Source organism: Mauremys mutica, chromosome 2, assembly GCF_020497125.1.
Source record: "Mauremys mutica isolate MM-2020 ecotype Southern chromosome 2, ASM2049712v1, whole genome shotgun sequence".
NCBI lineage: Eukaryota > Metazoa > Chordata > Testudines > Geoemydidae > Mauremys > Mauremys mutica.
The window spans coordinates 118625457-118646475 of NC_059073.1; the positions used below are offsets into that span (position 1 = coordinate 118625457).

The window sequence follows — 21019 nt, forward strand, 5'->3', positions numbered from 1 at the left end:
GATCCATATTAATGTATCTTTTAAAAATTTAAACATCAGATGCAAAGAAGTTTTAGCAGTGTAGTTTCTAGTAATGTTTTTTCAGCTCTGAGCTAGTTCCTAGAAAAGTGTCTTTTTCCTGTTAAGTGACTGACTTAATGTTTGTGAGTGTTGCAGCTTAGTTATAGGATGGCTACGTTCTAGTTTGCTCCTTTTCTAATATTGCTGGTTGTGTGGGATTGGGAACGAGTGCTCAAAGTGGAGTCTTGAATAGCTTGTAAATTATAGATAGCTGAAAGACCTCATAAATTTATGTGATGGCACATGTGGTTTCTGTGACAGGAGTGGGCCTGATATGTGATCATTAGGGCTGCAAATTTGTCACTGAGTTTTTTTTAAATAAAAAATCACAGAGCAGTCATGGTAATCTTAGTAAAAGTCACTGGTTTAGTGACTGCTCTGAGATTTTTTTTATTTAAAAAAAAAAAAACCCGACAAGTGAGGGGGCACAGACTACCCACATCTGCACCCTCTGCCCCCATAACACAACCCTAATCCCAGCCTGGTACAGAGACAGGGTCTAAGGAGTGACTATATAGCATACTTTCAGGCTCCAGTCTGAAGTCACCCTCCTTTCTTGCCAGACTGGGAGCTACTGAGCAAAAGTACAGTAAATAGTTAAAAAAGACTTTTCAGGAAAAGAGGTGGTTGAGAGTCAATTGTCAGTGAGCTCTGACAGAGAGACAAGCTGGAAGGCAGTCTCTGTGCAGGAATCTGAAGGAGATGGACCTACTCGTATCCAGGTAATGATAAGCCTTAGGGGAAAACAGGCATATGCATAGGCTGGCTTATCAGAGAAAACATATCTTAAAAACAATATGCTTTTGGTTCTGTATAAATAATACTTTGCTTTAAAGAAGCTGACTGCCACTCTTTTTGTGCCCTGAGGGAACAGAACTGCAGGATCTGAGCCCAAGTCAGACCTGCTGTGGTAATCACATTTGATACACTGGGAACTGCAGCCAGGACCTAATTTGAGAGTGGGAGAATCCTGTGGTTCTCCCCCAGGTCAGATGATAGTTGGAAGTTTGAAAGGAAGGGAAGGTACACTTGAAGAGACCAGGATGGTGGATCACCAGGAGGAAAGACCAGATGCAGTTAGCTCAGTAACTGAGAGAGTTGCTTTCTGTATAATAGACTTACAAGGCAGTTTCAAATAACTGCTTATTAGTGTCCACTTGACACAGACCTTGATACAGAATAAAGCTGGAGTAGGAAATATTTTTGGGAATTTGAAAATTGACAAATGGGGATTGTCTCTGTTTACACTGCCACATGGAATCATTACTCATGGAGCAGTAAGACAGACAAATTGCCATGCAATTCATGCTGTGTATATCAGTTGCATAAGACAGAAATAGTAATTATTTTGTTTCTTTTTAATAGGAGCAAGAATCTGATCTGCAACCACCAAAACTTCCAGAACCTAAACAGGGAATGCATGATCTCTCAGCAGCCAATTTCAAGATGCATATAGCAGAAGGTAATTTAATTATTTTCTTGTAGCTATGATTGATACAGATATTTAGATCTAATTAATGAGAAGCCTGCAATATTTGCTTGATCTTGTGAGATATATGAGAGAAATGGTGGATTAGTCTTTAAAAGTACCTTTCTTCTATCTTCTTACCCAAAAATCTGTAACAAGTGGAAAGATAACTTACCAAAAAAAATCAGTTTTATTACATATTACGTACAATAAATATATTAAAGACATTAGGATTATGAAATCAAGAACTCAAAAGTTAGGCAATCGCAGTATTAAGGTTGCACAAGCTATCTTAAATTCATCCTCTAGTGCATATACATTATGATCGCCATCATGTAACTGAAGACTTACCATTTTTCCCCCACAGGATCCCAGCTTCATTTAGTACACAGGATGGACAGTGCTCAATTAATGAGCCACCCTGCACTATTTTGTTTTATGCTCATGGTTCAATGTGTGAGTCTCTAGGTTTTATTTACTGCGTATTATTCAAATCTTTCTATGGAAATACAATTATTTATTTCCACATGGGCTCTTGTATGGCGCTCATCACTAAAGTATCTGAGTGCTTCACAAGCATTAATTTATCTGTACATATTCTACACAGTCTACATATATTCCAGCTTCTGCTATGAATGAAGCAGAGGTCCTACAGACAACAGCCTCTTTTATTCCACAACCCTAATTCATCCCTAGAGCAAGTACATCCTGTGCACTGAATGAGACAAGCATCCTGTGGAAAAATAGTATGTGATCATGTAATTAAAACTGTATCATAATGCCTACACACATGGTGGCTGAATTAAGGTTGTACAGGCAACCTTAATTCTGGGATTTTCTGATTATTTTTTATTTATTTATTTATTTTTAGTGGTTGACTTTGCACCTTAACGTTCTTTTAATAGTTTTTGTCTGTATAATTTCCTAGGATTTAAAAAAAGCAAACTGAAAAAACAGAAATTCCATCATGTGGGATTATATTGACACTCGATTCATTGGTAGAGTTGTAATCTTTAGATCCACCACACAGACTCCTGCCACTTGAGCTAACAAGTAACTGATAGCAGTTGGAGGTTGTCATCTTATATGTGTCCCAGCACTAGAAGGGGATGAGACACACACTTTGCCGTGGGTTTCTCAGATATTGGTTGACTGCAAAGGAATAGTGAGACTCAGGAGTCTTGGGTTCCATTCCTGGCTCTGAAAGCGAGAGTTCTCTAGTGGACACACTCTTTTGCTCATTTCTGGCAAGCTTGACCTTTTCTGCCCCATCTCCTCTAATCCTGCCCTGGCCCACTCCTGTCTCTCCCCAGATCAGGCTTCTTATGCTAATCCCATTCTTCCCTACATAGCCTCTGCTTCTCATTCCAGTGTCATTCTCCTTGCCTAATCAGTCCTAGCTTCCCCCCTCTCTGTTTGCTGTCTGGTTCCCAGTGCCTCCCCCGGCCCCTTCGCATACCCAAGTCCAGTCGTCTTGCTTAAGCAGTCCCACCTCACAGCTTTTTGTCCAGTCTGTCTTTCCTTGGCCCCCTCCCCTTCAGTTAGCTCTGAGTTCCACTCTCCCTTCCTGGGCTGCTCCTCCAGTCTCTCTCTCTGTCTCATCCCTGGCTTTTTGTCCCAGTATCTTGGTTCAGCAGGCCTCAGCTCTCCCCATACACCACAGCCCTCATCCCATCTCAGTGTTCCTTTGCCTAGCCAAGTAGTTCCCAGTCTCCCCCTGTCTCCAGTTTCCCTCACCATCTCCCAGGGTCTCCAACCCATGTTTCCTTTACTGGCTCCCCGTCTCCTTGCACAGGTAGTTCCAGTCTCCAGCATCCAGTCATAATTCCCCGTCCCCCCCTTCCAAGTCCCACTCTTTCCAGACTCTGTGTGCAAGTCTGCTCCTTTCCCTCCTCCCTGGTCCAGTTTTTGTCCAATCTGCATTCAAATCAGAAGGCCTCCTTTCCTACACTGGTTAGGTGCTAGCAGGATTGAGTCATTGGGACCACAAGAGAGGCAGGTTCCCAGCTCTCAGTTCTAGTGCCTGCCATTCCCTGGGCCAGAGCAGTCATTATAGGGAAAGTTGTTCTGTGCCCCATTGCCCTGTGCCAGAGCATGCTCAGTGGCTGGTGCATGCGGAGTCCAGTCACATGTCAGAGCTGCGATATGCTTAGTGAGGATAGACTCTTCAGAGAGTTTATATTTATTCTATATTTAGGTTGCATAATACACTTTCAATGATAAAAGATTCTTGTAACTTTACGAAACTCTCTAGCACCTCCATTGTTGTTTTGAACAGGCCTTTGAAATTCAACACGGACAACACCCTGGGGCTAGAGAGATGACTTTTCTTGTCCCATGGAATTCCATTCAGGTAGCACTAGAGTGGGTGGTCATGGAAGGAGAGCTAGGTCAGGCGCCCTCTCCTCCCTCCACCCCCAACACAGCCTCTTGCCCCAGTAGTCCATCCCTGTCCTCTAGGGCTATCACGTGAGTCAGGCACTCCCCCAACTCCAGTTTGGGGAAGGGAGAGCCAGACTGGGCTCCCCTCACTCATCCCTTGGACCTAGCACACCCTGAGCTCCATGCTTCATTTTGGGATAATAGCCTTCCTCTGTTGCCAAGTAATGTAGTTATTTCCGTAGTTCAAGTGATAGAAGTCTGTGATGCTGTGCTGAAAGTTCTGGATTCCAATTGATTTCAAAAACCTAAGAAATTGTAACCTAAATAACGTTTTTTATCTTTTTTTTTTTTTTTAAATACAAAGTCCAGTACTTGAAAGTGAGGAAATACCAGATTTAAGACTGCATTATAAGACAGTTTTTAATTTCATGATCACATGGTATTTTTTTCATTGGATGCCCGTCTCCTTCAGTGCAGAGGGTAGACACACAAGGGGGCAGAATTAAGGTTACATGGGCAACTCTTAAATTTGGCATTTCCTAACTTGAGTGCTTTGTTTTGCAAACTAAATAATCTTTTATTGTAGTTTTGTATATCTAACATTGTGCATACACCATATGTTTTTGTTGTTGTTGGGTGCAGTTTTGGAATTTAAAAAAGTAATAATTCTGATTGTACAATCTATATCACTGCATTAGCTACCTATTCTAAATGAGAAATGTCTACTTAGTAAACTTTAAAAAACAAAAAAAAAAAACTGTTTCAGCTTGGAAACCGCATAGTAATTAAACTCTTGTATTGTCTGGACAAAAAATAGAAATTGATAGTTTTCCAGTAAGGATTGAAATATGCATTGGTAATGGCATTGGTTTTTGTGTGCCATTTCTCACCCGTTTTTAAAACACTAAAGCACATTGAAGCTTTCACTTGTTCATCATTTTATGGGGACAACACAGAATGATGTGAAATGTCAAGTTATTCATGGCTGATAGACCACAAAAGAGAACAAGGGGCAGCAGTAATAAGTGGTGTGCACATTTGCTGCACTTGCCAACTCAGAGGTTCATTGCAGATAAAAAGCCACTGGACTGAGTCATTAGATTCCTTACTTTTTAGATCTTTGTTTATATGGTTCCTGGTTAAGAAACTAGACTATAAAGTAATAGTGAGACTACTGATTGAGTAAAAATATGAAAAAGGCAACAATCTCAGACAGAAAGTTGTACCAATAAATCTTATTTTCATCAATCTTTCTCTCTGCCTCTCAAGTTTTCTTTCAAACATTTAAACTAGAATGGAATTACAGTAGAGCTTGCCTACAGTGAATCTCCATTTATAGTGAAGTTGTTCTGTTAGTAGGAGCCTTTGCGTGGGGTGAGGGGAGGATCGGGGAAGCAGTGAAAAAGACTTCATTATTATAAGAGGTTTCCATCCTTTCGTTTGACATTCTTTTCTCTGTATTTAGTTCCTTTCTATTCTGTGTTAATATGGAGTTGCCTTGATGTTGTTAGTGCTTCATGCTACTGACTCGACTGCTACGGCTACACTAGAGTTTACAGCGGAGGAGCTGCAGTGATGCCACTGTAAGCTCTCTAAGCCATCGGGAAGAGAGCTCTCCTATCGGCTTTACTGCTCCAGCCCCGTGAGTGGCGTAGCTATGTCACTGGGAGACGCTCACCCACCAACATAGTGCTGTCTATACCGATGCTTAGGTCAGTGTAACTTACATTGCTCAGGGGGGTGGCTTTTTCACATCCCTGAGCTACATAAGTTATACCGCCATAAGTGCTACTGTAGACATAGCCTAAAGCACTTAGGCCCAGTTTTTTAAAGTTATTTAGGCATTGCTTTGCTGTCACAATGCCTAACTGATTTAGGAGCTTAAATATCATTTTCAGAAGGGATCTAGGCACTTAGAAGTCTAAATCCTGTCAACAGCCAGTGGGATTTAGACTCCTATGTGTCTAAATTATTTGTTGTTGACAAATCCATGTTTGCTATTACTTATAACTCTAGCTATTCCTCGTATCTTTTACTAATTGATAGATTGTTCATTTTTTTCCAGGTGTCAAAGTTAGGCTGCCTGGTCTATAATTCCCCAGGTCCCCCTTTTTTCCCCTTTTTAACAATAGGAAATATGTTCGCCCTTCTCAAGTGCTCTTTATCTAAGTATTCTTTAACCTGTTTTTTCCACATTTTGACTTGTGTTCCTTCCCCCACTTTGTTAATATTAATTGCATTGAGTATATGGTCACTATTAATCTTTTTAGTGAAATAGGCATTAAATACCTCAGCCTTCTTGATGTCATTAATTATTAGCTCTCCTTTCCTGCTATGTGGGGGACCTACACTTTCCTTCATCTTTCTCTTGTTCCTAATATACTTACAATACCATTTGTTACTACCTTTTATATCCCTTGTTAGGTGCAACTGATTTTGTGCCTTAACCTTTCTGATTTTGTCCCTACATGCTTGTGCTATTCTTCTGTATTCCTTAGTAATTTGTCCATTTTTCACCTTTTGTGGGATTTCTTTTTTATTTTCAGGTCATTAAAGAGCTCCTGATGGAGCCATGTTGGCCTCTTACTATTCATCCTATATTTCCTTACATCGGGATAGTTGGCAGTTGTGCGTTTAATATTGTCTCCTTGAGAAATTGCCAGCTCTCCTGAACTCCTTTATCTCTTAGGTTTTGTTCCCATCGGACCCTATGTACCGGGATTACGTGACAGAGATTTTAAAAGTCCTTGTCCCAGAGAGCTTGCAATTTTAACTTAGATAAACACAAACATGAAGATTACAGAGGATCAATGCAGGGAAAGAAGGAGAGTTAATTCAAATAGAGTTTTATAGCAACTGAATTGCAGTCACTTCTGTATTTAGAAATGTATTCAGTGTTTGAGCTTTCTCTTTAAATTATGCTGTTTACTTTTTGACCTTCTGCTGTTTTCCCCTCTTCAGCAGTGTAGCTGACCCACGTGAATTCTCGTTAGAATAAGAAATTTTAGCAAATGGTTAGATAAAAATTATTGTGCTTTTAATAAACATCTAACTTTGGCAGTGTTTTTTGTGAAGATGTATGGATGGAGGAAAGACATGAACTATGCACTGATGTGCTTGGATATGACATTGAAACACTAGCTCCTGAAATATTCGTGGCCATGTTTAGTTTACGACATTTCAAACTAACTAAATATAAGTGAAGTACTGTACAATGGATACCATTTAAAAATTAATGTTACTGCACCACAGTATTTTATCTTTACTATTATATTTTCAGAATTACCTGTACTTAAGCTAGGAAATACCATGATAAATTTATAATTGGTGGTAAATAGCTAGTCTTTAATGACAGTCACTGTTTCAGGTACATATGAATTGAGTCTTTTTTCCCCCCCCCTTTTAAAGGTAATCACTTTATCAAATTCTTTGCCCCTTGGTGTGGCCACTGCAAGGCTTTGGCTCCAGCCTGGGAACAGCTGGCCTCAGTTCTTGAACATTCTGAAACTGTCAAGATTGGCAAGGTAGGTTGAAAGCTCTTATTAAACTGGAAATATACCTCCTTTGGATGAATACATTAGTCAAGTAGCACGCTACTCATCCTATATAGTCTGTAAGCAAAACTTTATTAACTCTGTTTTGTCACTTGATAAATCACCTTCACCTTCACAGACCCCATTTTAATTTTGAGCTGGCTATTTCTCTTATATGCTACACGGACCCAGATATTTTATTTATCCTGATGAGATGGCCAACTCTGAATTGACAAGGCCTATTCATTTTAAATAAAGGCATGCCAGAAACTTGTCTGTACCCAGATTACTGTGTTTCAGAGGTATGAACGAACAGAAAGGGAGAATACAGTAGATGATGAGAGGAATATTTTCAGTTTTGATTTTTGTATTGCACTGCCCTTGTCTGTTGTCAGGGCTTCATAAATTTCAAGATTTATTTTCAGTAGTAAAAATTACTCTTCCTCTTCCAGTATGCTGTATACAACTGGATAGCTTTGTAATTTTTAGACCCAGTAAAGGCATTAATGATGCGTTGTTTCTCATCTATTCATATCCTCCCTCAACCCCTCAACAAAAAAAAAAATTAGTATAGAGTTCTGGGGGACTTCTGTCTTAAAAACTGATATCTTGTCCTGCTTTACTATTTCCCTTAGGGATGATAACCAGATTCTGTGGTGTATTTACCATGGGAGCTTATTATTTGTTCCTGAAGTGACTTCTATGCAGAGGTATGCAGGTGGTCTGGCAACTGCAGTTACTCACTTTATTTGCTGACCCATGCCGAAGTCATGCTGGTGTCTAACAATCTGAATCCCTCAATGTTATCTGATAGTGCTAAATGTATAGAGACTAACTTTTTTAAACTCTTAAACCTTCAAAGGTATTCACTTGGTATTTAAAGACTGCTGTCATTAACTTCTAAGTAAAACTGTTAATGACAAAGAAACTGCCAGTCTCTCCTTTCTCTCTGTAAGAATAGACTTTTCTTATGGTGTAGATCAGAGTGAGTCTTTTGAGAAATTTAAATGTTTTGAAATCTGGCAACACAACTGAGATTGCTCAGAATAAAGTACTAGAGGATTTTGGTCCTTTGATATTATCTGTATGTATTAAATGCTGCATGTAGTGATTACTTTTTGAGCATCTGGAATGTTTGCGTGAGCTATCTGGTGCAGTTATTGCTTGGTTTAAGTATGTTCTTACTACAGTATTACCCAATCTCTCTTAATGTAGAGAGTTATAAATCCATTGTTTTCAAAAGTCCTGTTTTATCCAGTGTTCTGTCTTGCATGTTTTAGCATTTTTTTCCCTAATAAAGGCAGTTAGTCTTGTCTCAGTGACTACCCAGTTTTGTGTAACAGGATGCCATGAAACTATTGGAAACTTGTTTTGGCTCAGGCTGTGATTCTCTAAGTAGGCAGGAAACATGACCTTCATGTAATCCAGGTGAATGTCAGTAGCACCTGTTACATTGTGCCTGTAGTCTGCTTAGTTGTCCTCACTTCAGTGATCTGTGGCAAAGAATTCCTAATGTTAACTTCAAAAATCTAAGTGCTATCTCAAGCCGATGCTGGAACCATGCACGTGACATGTAGATATTTATTTGCTTATTAACTGGATTTGTAAATCAGGGTATGCCTACACAGGGATTAAAAAAATTGCTGTCCCAGGTCAGCTGGCTCAGCTTTCTGCTTTGGCCCTGGGCTAAAAAAATTGCTGTGTAGACATTTGGGCTTGGGCTGGAGCCTGAGCTCTGGGACCTTGTGAGGGGAGGAGGGTCCCAGAGCTTGGCCTCCAGCCCAAGTCCAAATGTCTACACAGCAATATTTAGCCTCACAAGCCCAAGTCAGTTGACCTGGGCCATCCACAGCTGTACCGCAGGTCGTTTATCCCTGTGTACTCTCTGTCCTTACAAATTGGCTTGTGGCAAAATTAGAATCTAATTTGAATTCCAGTTGCTCAGCATTTGGAATTTCCCTTGCATTGAAGTCAAGTCACTGGCTGTTTTGCTTTCTGATTTCAGAGTACTCCAGTATGATTTTAAAAAAACCCGAGCCACTCTAAATCCTTCTACTGAAAATTTAGGTTTCAAACTCTTAACGTATGAGTATTGGGTGTCCTGCTGCCCAGGTTGTAATTTTTTTCACTCTGCAAATACTGAATGCTTGTTCTAACTAGCATATCAATCGTAGTGCCTTTGTTCTTTTCTGCTTCTGCCTCTACCCTCCCTGAGTGGCTTGAGAGAGATTTAGAACACTGACTTAAATGGCTTTCAAGACAAAACTTGTAAATTATTCCAATTAGCTTCTGACAAACCTTGCCTTTCTCTGTAGATACATAGTGAGAGATATTAAATATAGAGGGTATGATGCCGTGTTTGGAACAGCATGGATTTTATTCCATACGAGTGAATGATTATAACTATTTTAAACTCTAGGTTGACTGTACACAGCATTATGAAGTCTGTTCTGAAAACCAAGTTCGTGGATATCCCACCCTCCTCTGGTTTAGGAATGGTGAAAAGGTGAGGCTGCAAATACAGGACGAGGTCAAACTTTCTTCCTCTGTGAAGACAAGCAGGCTTGTAGAATGTTCTTGCATGTTGGGAGAAGTTGGCTTATTTGAAAGCCTCTTTGTAAGAGATGTAAAGATAGACGATATGAATGGAGCAGTGTTTGGGATGGAACGATGACTTTTGTTTGTGCCGTAATAAAACTTCTAATATAGTTGTGCATCCTGGTCTGCAAATAACCAAAACCAGGGATAGATATCTCAAAACATACCAACTTGTGAGAGAACTCGGGGTATATTTTCATCTTCCAACTTTATCCTTACATGTAAAAGTGTCTGGAAATACAGATGAAATAGACAAAATACAAAGTTAAGAGGGAATTCCTCCCACTCCATCCCCCAATTTTGCCTCTCCAGATTCACATTCATGGGTATTGCATGGCCCTGGAGTCATCAGCTCAGAGCAGTGCCTGTTGAGTTCACAAGTCTGAACATTTGAAATGATGTTATCAGAATCCTGTGGCTCCAGTTGCCCAAATTCAAAGAATTGCAAGCAGGACCTGGAAGAGGTTAGGAAAATGAGGAGTGCAGATCTGCAGAGCCAATGCATTTGAACAGCACCAAATAAGCTTTACTGTAAGTAATATTTTCCTCCTAAGAGAATTGCCTCTGCAGATCTTCACATTTGGGAGATTTACCAGAAGTAACTCTAAAGGAGGACTAATTAAACAAGAATCGTGGAACTGCTTTCAAGCATTGGAGTAAGATTCAAATTAGTGAGAATAGTGCTGCATATGAATAGAGCTGAAAGTGTTAGCTTTACAAATTAAGTCATGCTTACATAGTCTATTAAATTAATCTGCCTTAGAGCTAGTAGAATGAGCTCTAAACTTGTTATTCAGGAAGACATCAACTCTATTGCAACAAGTCTAAACTCAAAGAATAACCCATTTCCGAAGTCTTTCATTTCATTTCTAGACTATCAGAAAAGACTGTGAACAGCCTAGGTAACTTTCTAATGGGTGTCATTGCACCTAAATAAGTTATCACTCTGTGTCAAGTTTACGCATCTATTTTCCCCAAGTAACTGATATTAGGAAGAAAACTGGAGGGTTTGTGTTGCAGTGCAAATTAGCCAACAACCACCTTAAGTAAAAAGTTTGGGGTAAGGATGTGAATCTTTGTGGAGCATAATCACCACGGTGGTCATCAAAGCCTGTAACAGAGCAGAAATGAAGATTCTGAACTTCTGGAGGGAGAACTACAGCTGGGAAGGGTGATTTAAGCTGATTGCTGTCTCCACAGCCCTAACAGCAGGGGATAGAGAATAAGACGGAGAGTATCTTATTGCCCTTATATAAATCCATGGTACGCCCACTTGAATACTGCGGTCAGATGTGGGCTCCTCATCTCAAAAAAGATATACTGGCATTAGAAAAGGTTCAGAGAAGGGCAACTAAAATGATTAGGGGTTTGGAATGGGTCCCATATGAGGAGAGATGAAAGAAGCTAGGACTTTTCAGCTTGGAAAAGAAGAGACTAAAGGGGGAAATGATAGAGATATAAATCATGAGTGATGTGGAGAAAGTAAATAAGGAAAAGTTATTTACTTGTTTCCATAAAACAGGAACTAGGGGCCACCAAATGAAATTAATGGGCAGCAGGTTTAAAACAAATAAAAGGAAGTTCTTCTTCACACACTGCACAGTCAACCTGTGGAACTCCTTGCCTGAGGAGGTTGTGAAGGCTGGGACTATAACAGCGTTTAAAAGAGACCTAGATACATTCATGGAGGTTAAGTCCATTAATGGCTATTAGCCAGGATAGGTAAGGAATGGTATCCCTAGCCTCTGTTTGTCAGAGGGTGGAGATGGATGGCAGGAGAGAGATCACTTGATCATTACCTGTTAGGTTCACTCTCTCTGGGGCACCTGGCATTGGCCACTGTTGGTAGACAGCATACTGGGCTGGATGGACATTTGGTCTGACCCAGTACAGGCCGTTTTTATGTTCAGAGACCAACACAGCAAAGGCTCTTAAGCACAAGGGAACTTTCTGACCCTCCAAAACAATTTCCAAGATGCTTTATGTTGTTGTCCCAAGAGATACTCTTAGTGTCCTCAAATAATAGTGTATTTCATCAGGACCACCAAACATTAATGACATTACAAAGAGCTATGGTCACTCCAGAGTAGGCTTTTGTGACAAGATGGGTCTATTTTTTGAACTACTTATCCATTAGTGAAGATAAAGTTACTCCTATTCCCTTGGACCTTTCAGCTGCTTCCAAAACCAGAGGCTAAGAAGAAAAAAAAAAAATTTTTGCTTCTATGCTTGATAAAGATGAGTCTCCTTTTTAGCCACTGCCCTGGTGAACTGCAGATCTCTGGCAAGGTCAAGTTGGCCTTTATCAACATCATGCTATTCCCTCATGCTGGACTCCCCTCAGAATCAGAAAGATTTTTTTTGGACAAGTATGACATCCAGAAATAAAACTTTCAACCATTTTACCCAGCAACTCCTGGAAAATTTTATAGTTGTCCAATGGGAAGGTCATAATACTGTTCAATAAGGGAGGAACTGCTTCAGCCAGTTGAGCATTGTCTCCATCGTTGTTGTCATCTTCCTCCTCATAATAGAAATTTGGCATCATGTCATCAGTACTGGAAAGAGGTAGATAAGGTCTCCAAGGGTGGTGGAGGAGAAAAAATGGGCAGAGCTCTGCCCTGCTGAAATGGATAAGAATGAACAGGTACAGACTTCTCATGTGATCTTTGATCTCCCTGGTTTGGACTGGCGGTATGGGAGGAGGGACAGAAGAAGCCACAGCTATTTGGGCATAGACCATATAAATGGCAAAGATACGAGGTCTGCAGTGTTCACCAAAGGCATAGGAGATGACTAAAGAGACATGTCTGTTTCACTCTCAGAAGGTGTAGGAAAGTTTGTAAACAGTACCTTGAAAAGATATTCCAAATCTGAGGTACATCTCATAGCTCACACCTGAGAGGGCTGAAATTGACCCCAAAGACTTCTGGGACTTATTGAGATTCCAAAACTGAAGCCTTGTCAAAGGAAGTACTAGACTTAACCAACAGAACACAGTGACAACAGTTCAAACTAAAACATAGAGACTAAATCTGATAGTTTGCTGTATTTTTTCTTACACTGTGTTTACACACTAAAGTAAAACATGGAATTAGGAGCACTCGAAATCTTGGTCCCTCATTTCTAAAAGAAGTTAGCTCATGTTTCTAGCTCTCAGGGTCACAAAGATTATCTTCAGTCAGCTACTTTTTAAAATCTCAAAACTTTCTTTTAAATGAAAGTTTAGGTTCTAAAGTACAAGGGAAGGATTCCATGGCAATTTCTGAATCCTTGGAGTAAACTTAGTCCTGTACATATGTTTACAGATCACAGAGCATTTTATTTTGAATATGCATATTACATGCTCTGTTACAGATATTTACCATATTTCTTTTAGATAAAATCCAAAACTTCAGAAAACTCTATTTGCTAAACAATATGTATTTTAACAAATGGTTTGATTAACTCTAGGCTGACCAGTATAAAGGAAAGAGGGATTTGGATTCATTAAAGGAATATGTCGATTCTCAGCTACAAAATGCTGAGAAAGCCCCAGATGCTGATAAGCCATCTGAAGTTCCACAGCAGCCTGCAGAACCCCCTCATGATGAGGTAAGTGGTATTGTATAATTATATCAAATTATGATATATCAAATTATATCAAAAATCTTTGTACCAACAGCTCTGCTGCCACTCCCTGTCATTTACCACAGTGTTTTTGATGGCTAAAATGATAGCTTAGTAACCTGTAAACAATAACTATGTGAACCTTGCCAAAAATGTTTGCATGCAAAACTTTTAATAAAGTTAGTATTAGACATGGTAGTTTAGCAGTTGTTGTTGAGGAACATATAACCTTAAGCCTTTCTGATGCTATTGATAGATTTTAAAAAATGAACTTCATTTTTTTTTGTCTACTAAATTGCATCTTGTGTGTCTTTCACATAGTCAGAATCCTTGTGACATCACATTTGGTTGTTGTGGAGATGATTGTCACAAACAGGATTCTGACCTGAAATAGGAAAGAGACAGCAGGAACAGGTGGGCATCTGAAAAACAAAGATACTGTATTTATAGGGAAAGGAAGGCTGGAGGGGGAAAAATCCCACAGAAGGTGGTGGAAGAGCAAGATTTGCATCGGGAAACATGAATGTGATAGTGTGGCAGATCATGGCAGTAAAAGTTTTGAGTTTGGAATGACTGCATTAATTTTGTGTTGGAGCTACAGGGAGTCATGCAGATTGCCAAGCAAAATAAAAATCCATTAGTACTCTGTGGTCTCACTTCATCACTTTGTTTTTATCTTTAAAAAAAAAAAAAACCCACATACTTCTGCTTTTCACCTTTGGGTTTTATTGCAACTAATGTGCAAATATCATCATCGAGAAATTGTAACATCCACAAGTACAGCCTAAATTCGGTTTATATAATATTTATGGTTTGCGAAATAAGTGTTTATGTCCACAAAATGTGGGATGGTAGTGGACATATAAAATTATAATACATGTGGGAGATTATTTGTTCCTCTGGCAATTTATAGGACGAAGTTTAATACCTAATTTTCAGATAAAATCAAGCTTAATAAAATAATTACATGTTTCATGACCTAACAGTATTTTTTGTAAATGTTGTTAACCAACATCTTTACTATTATAATGTTGAATTTGTGTTCTATTTAAGATAGGGCTTTAGTGAATTGACTTTTTCATTTTAGATTTGACTGTTTTAATATAAAAATGAGAAATACAGAGAAGTTTTTAAATTAAACTTATTGATATCTTTTCCTCTTTGATCTTTGTTCTCTTAAAGTAAAAGATCCTTTTTTACTGGGGCAAGTAGTAGTATTGTCAGTTCCCTCTTTCATTTATTCCCAGTTGTAACCTGAGGCTTTTATAGAAAGTAGATTTGGTTAGTCATCACAGACTTACCATTTGAATTTTCATTTGAAGCCCACCCTCTCCCACACACAATTTTTAGAGCAGAAGTTTAATCCTTATTTGGTAGACTGAACTCAATTTTATGTCAGTTCAAATGACTAGACTACACATAAGCAAAATACTGTCCTTTTTTTTTAACCACTCTCCTCCCACCATTCAGCTACCACTTACTAAAAAGTGTGTGTGAAATCCATACTTGGTGAGGGGTTTGCATTTTACACTTGACATGCAAATGTTTTTCTAGTGACAGGTCTATTTACATTACATAAAGTAACAACACACTAGGAGAGCTTTTAAAGATATTTTCAGAATAGCCTAGATAGCTCATTTAATTCACACATTAGTATTTTTTTTAACCCTTCAGACTAATTGTTAGCTCAGTGATTACATAGGAAGTTGCATGACAGCATATGAAAATGAAGTTGAAGGTTCAGTAGCTGCTAGACACTTAGCCTTTCAGATACTACAAAGTTATATATTTGGGTACACTGCATTTTTCAAAAAATGGGTGAAAATGACCTTGAAATATTTTAGTTTCTTTGCATATAAGAGAAAGATGTCATTTGGGGGTTAGCAGTGGCATACACTGCTAATCTTATTGAATAGATATTGTGGTAGTGACAGCAACAGGCTTGTGAGTTTCTCTTTAACATATTTCAGGCGTTCAAAGGACGGACTTCTTATACGGTTTTGACTTGTGTTTCTCTTGACAGGCTACAGTCCTGTCTCTCTCTGAAAAAGACTTTGACCAAACCATTGCTAAAGGGGTTACCTTTATTAAATTCTATGCGCCATGGTAAGTAGTTTTTGTATAAATTGTCCTGAATTATTGGTACTTAGCTTTTTATTCATTGTTTGTTGTGGGTTTTGTGCTCCTATATAATTTGTATTTAGATATATAAAATGTATTAAATCTTAACTTGTGTACAAAGCTTGAATAATTAAATATTTATAAACAAGCAGAGTGGCAACAAAATTCTCCTATCATCCCCCAAGAAAGACTGGCAAAACCCCCCTTGCTGCATACCCAGAATCAAATCCAGACTCTGGCAGACATGAGGGGAAAGGAGGGAAGTGACATTTCCTTTGAAGACTCACCACCTAAGAATGCCTTGACTTGGTTTAAACTGGCTGTTGCTTGAGCACCTCTTAGTTTTCTTGGACTCACACAAGGAGAGAGGTGCTCTCTGCATCAGAGTAGGGCCTAAACTGTTTAGCTCTTTTGAGGTTAGAAACTTCACCTGGAATTCAATTGGGAGTCAGTGCAGATCATGGAGCATAGGTATAATGTGCTGCTACTGGAGTCCTATTTAATATGTTGTAACTAGAGTGCAGAACTAACTGCAATTTCCAGGTGGTCTTAAGGTGAAGTTGCATGTTAGTTACAGAAACCCACCCTTGATGTGACCAGCATGGATGACCGTGGTGAAGGCTGCATTAGGGTTGCCAGGTATCCAGTTTTCGACTGGAATGCCAGGTCGAAAAGGGACCCTGGCGGCTCCAGTCAGCAGCACTGACTGGGCCATTAGAAGGGCTAAGGCAGGCTAATCCCTACCTGTCGTGGGGCACCGCGCTGCACCATGGAAGTGGCCAGTAGGTCCGGCTCTTGGGGGGGTGTCCCATGGGGCTCCGTGCCCCAACTTGAGCACTGACTTCACATTCCCATTGGCCAGGAACCACAGCCAATTGGGGGGGGGGGGACCTGCAGGCGAGAGCAGTGTGCGGAGCCTCCTGGGTCTCCCCAGCCTAGGACCCCGACCCGCTGGCCGTTTCCGGGGTGCAGTGCAGAGTCAGGACAGGCACGGAGCCTGCCTTAGCCCCGCTGACCGTGAGCTGCCTAAAAGCCCGCACCCCAACCCCCTCTGCCCCCCCAAACTTGGAGCCCCCTCCTGCACCCCCAGCCCAGAACCTGCACCCCAACCCACAGCTCCTTCCTGCACTTCGAATTCCTTGGCCCCAGCCTGGAACCCCCTCCTGTACCCCAACCCCTCATCCCTGGCCCCATCCCAGAGCTCTCACCCCCTCCCACATCTCAACCCGCAGCCCCCTCCCCCACTCCAAATCGCTCGGCCCCACCCCCCCAGCTTAGAGCCTCCTCCTGCACCCCAAATCCCACATTCCCAGCACACACCCCAATCTCCTGCCTCAACCCCCTACTGCATTCTGGAGCCCCCTCCTACACCCTGAACCCCTCATTTCTGGCCCCACCTTGGAGCCCCACGTCCCCAGTTAGAGCCCACCCTTTCCTGCACCCCAACCCCCGCCCAGTGAAAGTGAGGGAGGGTGAGGAAGCGCGAGCCACTGAGGGAGGGGGAATGTAGTGAGTGGGGGCGGGGCCTCAGGGAAGGGGGTGAGACCTAGTATGTTCGGTTTTGTACAATTAGAAAGTTGGCAATGCTAGTCTGCATGTAGTGGGAAAATTCCCAAATGATTAATTTATATTTGGTATCTGCTTATTACTGGAATGCCCAGCACAGCTGGTACATGCAACAAGACCCCAATGTTGCAAACCTGTGTAACAAACATATCACTCCTCCCCGCACCCAACAGGAGTGACAATTTCATTACTTTCTTCCACAAACCTACAAACTTCAGCCATATCTAGATTGAGCCTCAAGCAGCTAGCTCTCCTTCCTACCCCAATCTGTTAGTGGGCTCCACCTCACTGGCTATGTTGGAAAAGATGGAAAAAGCTGAATGTCATTGTGTGCAGAAGACAATGTAGTTCAGATTTCCTCACACATCCTCCTGTTAACCCCCAAGATGCATTGAACAGGAGGGGGGGAAGGAATAGAAAACGGTTATACTTTTTGTATTGAAGTGCTAGTATTTCAGAGCAGTAAGTTAGCCATATGTAGTGCAACAGTACTAGGCAAATGCAACCAACAATTTAATATGCTCAGCAATCTCAGATTTTACTGTGGTTTATCTTGAGATGAGGAAATACTTTTTGTAAATGGTAAGAATAGCAACATGGAATTTTTAATTTGTACCTAGCAGAGTGAGTGATCACGCCTCTCAGCATGGCACTATTCCCTATTTTTACACTGCAGTTTCAGTCTTGGCTGTGAGCCCAAGTCATGGTGTGGGATCCATAATCTACTGACCCTGATGTGTGAGAGCTACTACCCCTGAGCCAGACTGAGAGTGATGGGGTGCTTCTGCTAGAGGGCCACCTTTACCCTATTATGCATGAGAGATACTCTGGGGGGAGAAGAGAAACACAGTAAATTAAATTGTAAAATCAGAGTAGAACTGCTAGAAGACTTGTCATGGCTTTTTCTTACCCAAAAGATCAGCTTCTTATGTCTATTCAGTATTAATATAGATATTTGTGTACTAAAAAACAGTGCTTGCCTTCGCTGTGTTGCCTTTTGTGCTCATTCCCAGCATGCTCTGTTGCTGCTTTCTTGTATCTTGTCTGAAACCAGATTGTAAGCTTACAGGGCAGTACAGTAATTTCTATACAGTGGTGATTCTTGGCATACTTTGGGTTCTGTAAAATAACTTGCAGACTTCGGTGTCAAAAATGAACTGCTTTTTTACTCATCACTGTAGACTCAATGCAGCTAGAGGAAATGAGGTGAATTCTATTTATGTCATAAGTGGAATTGTCTACTGTTCAGCTTATACCTGTGCAGCGCCACTGAAGGCAGATGAGGTTGCACTGGACCAGATTTTGCCTACACAACCTTTTACAGGCTACAATGCACAAGGAGGAAAGAATCTGGCTTGATGATTCAGAACCCAGATGTAGTTTGCAGGGTTGGGAATTAGTTTTCTGAACTCAATATAAAGAGAATTGAGACACAAAAGTGGAATCCCAATAAGCCCTTTTTAGTTACTTTTCAGAGTAGAACTGCACTTTAAATACCTTCCCCTCTTCTCGCTGGATTCTAAAAAGGGCACTGGTAGATGGGGCAAACTCCAGAAGAATGCCAGATGGCAGTTGAGGAAGGGTGTATTAAACATACTTTACAAAGAATCAACCTATTAGCTGCTGCCAGAGGATAGATTGGTTATCACAGAGTTGCAGTTTAGGAAACTGTTTGCTACATTCATGTAGTTGGTATCCTATTCTTAGCTCAAAAATCATGTCTGTGTATACAATTGTAGTTCATTGTATATAGATAACCTTTTTCCTTTCCAAGTAGATTAATTTATGTTTGGCTAAGCAAATACTATTAGCTTGAGATCTACTTTTGCCCTTCAGTTTATTTTAGGTAAATATTAACATTAAGTTGCACGGTAGGTATGAGACCATCTTGTCTTAATTGTTTTTGTGCGTGGTCAGTAATGCTTTTACACTCAGTGTATATTAACAGCAGAGTTCAAATATATACTTGTTTTCTGAATTGTAGAATGAAAACTCTGGCAGAGACTTGTCACCATCTTTGTCGATGCCTGAATCAAGCCTTAAGATACTCATGGGCTTCTGTAATCACCAACCTAAGGTGCAATTGAGGCAGAACAAAATGAGCAATGCATAGATCTTTACATTCTAAAGTGCTTTTCTTAGGGATTTGTTTCTTGGAGGCACTGTAGAATTAAAGTTCAAAATTTGAACAAAATACTGTAATAGTCTGGTGGTGGCTATTGTGGGGTTTTTTTGGTTTTTTTTTAACTTTTAAAATAAAATCTAATGTAAAGACTTTTATATAAAACCTACATCTAGAGGACCACATTCTACTGTTATGATAGTGCAAATTAATAATTGTGGTGTAAATCAGCCATAGACCTGTCCACTCTAAGTCTCACTTGAATGGAGTTACTCTAAATATACAACTGTGTAATGCAGATCAGAATCTGGCCAGTATGTTAGTTTGTCTGTAGAAAGCAAAAATCACAGGCAAACAAACTACTTGTTTCCAGATTTAGCCAATATGTACAGTGGTAGTGGTAAAAACGACAACTGAAGTAAATGCTGTGCGACTTGCCTGAGGATGGTGGTAGAGAAGAGAATCAATTTTGCAAAGAGGACAAAGCTAATGTGTGAAGGATTGTTTTTAGTTTTCAGGAAGGTTAAATTTAAGATGGAAAATACATTAAGCTACTCGAGTCCCCTTTATTGCAGAGTTTAGAGTTTAAGAAACATTATGCATTTTTCATTAGCATTAATATAGGAACTTCAATTTTATAGTGCCAGGAGGCTACATTATTAAAAGGGGGAGTGGGGTTGGGATAAAAACTTTTGCCAGGAAAACAGAAGTCTCATGTCATAAATTTTGTGCAATATGACTTAAAAACAGACACACCCCTTGAGACGTGACTAATCAGTCAGTGTCTTGGGTTAGCTTTGGTGGGAGAAGGGGAAGTGACATGGTGGAGAGAGGTAATGTACTGTAAATGCCTAGTAGCTTATTTAAAACTTTAGAAGTGTAACCTTTTAAACAATGTAACAGTTTGTGGCTTGATACAAGCAACTTTATTTAAATATAATCTGTGATCTTTTTCATGTTTGCTTTCACAAGCTTCTGGTGGGTGAGACATGTTAATATGCTATTTCATATAATACTGTACCAGAAGAGACTACATAAAAGCCAGAAATTATTTTAACCTTCAGATCATCTGGCTTATTTCAAATACACCAGTGATCCACCCTGTCCACTTACGCACATAATTGTCATTTTGGCCCGTATCATTAAGGAGAGAGCACATTGTATGGCTATCGTGATAAAGCAGCTAGGGCCTACACTGGAAGATGTCTGCTGAACACATGCCTGTCTGTTTCTAGGTGCGGTCACTGTAAGAACTTGGCTCCAACTTGGGAGAACCTCTCCAAAGAACAATTTCCAGGTTTGACAGATGTCAAAATAGCAAAAGTAGATTGCACCATCGAACGTAACGTCTGCAACAGATTTTCTGTAAGTGTGGATGGTTTAAAATTAATTGGATAATCTTAAATAATTTGTACCCCAGGTTGAAGTCTCCAGTAGTTGGCCCAGGTGGCAGTTCACTGTAAATTTAGTGATCCTGTCGCCGCACTCACGTCAGAAGTTACTCTTGTCGTGCAGGGGGGAAAAGAGAGGGATGGTTACTTGGTGGTTAGGAAAGTCCCT

The 21019-nt window shown here is 40.2% G+C and overlaps 1 protein-coding gene across 1 annotated transcript in view; it reads left to right on the forward strand.

Annotated features, from left to right (window-relative positions):
* The window catches only part of TXNDC5 (thioredoxin domain containing 5), a 42926-nt gene that overhangs the window by 18249 nt on the left and 3658 nt on the right, over positions 1-21019 (forward strand). The window contains exons 4-9 of the mRNA XM_045003747.1: positions 1426-1522; positions 7319-7434; positions 9863-9949; positions 13495-13635; positions 15674-15756; positions 20695-20824. Of these exons, the coding sequence (XP_044859682.1) occupies positions 1426-1522; positions 7319-7434; positions 9863-9949; positions 13495-13635; positions 15674-15756; positions 20695-20824 (654 nt within the window). The remainder of the gene's footprint in view (positions 1-1425; positions 1523-7318; positions 7435-9862; positions 9950-13494; positions 13636-15673; positions 15757-20694; positions 20825-21019) is intronic.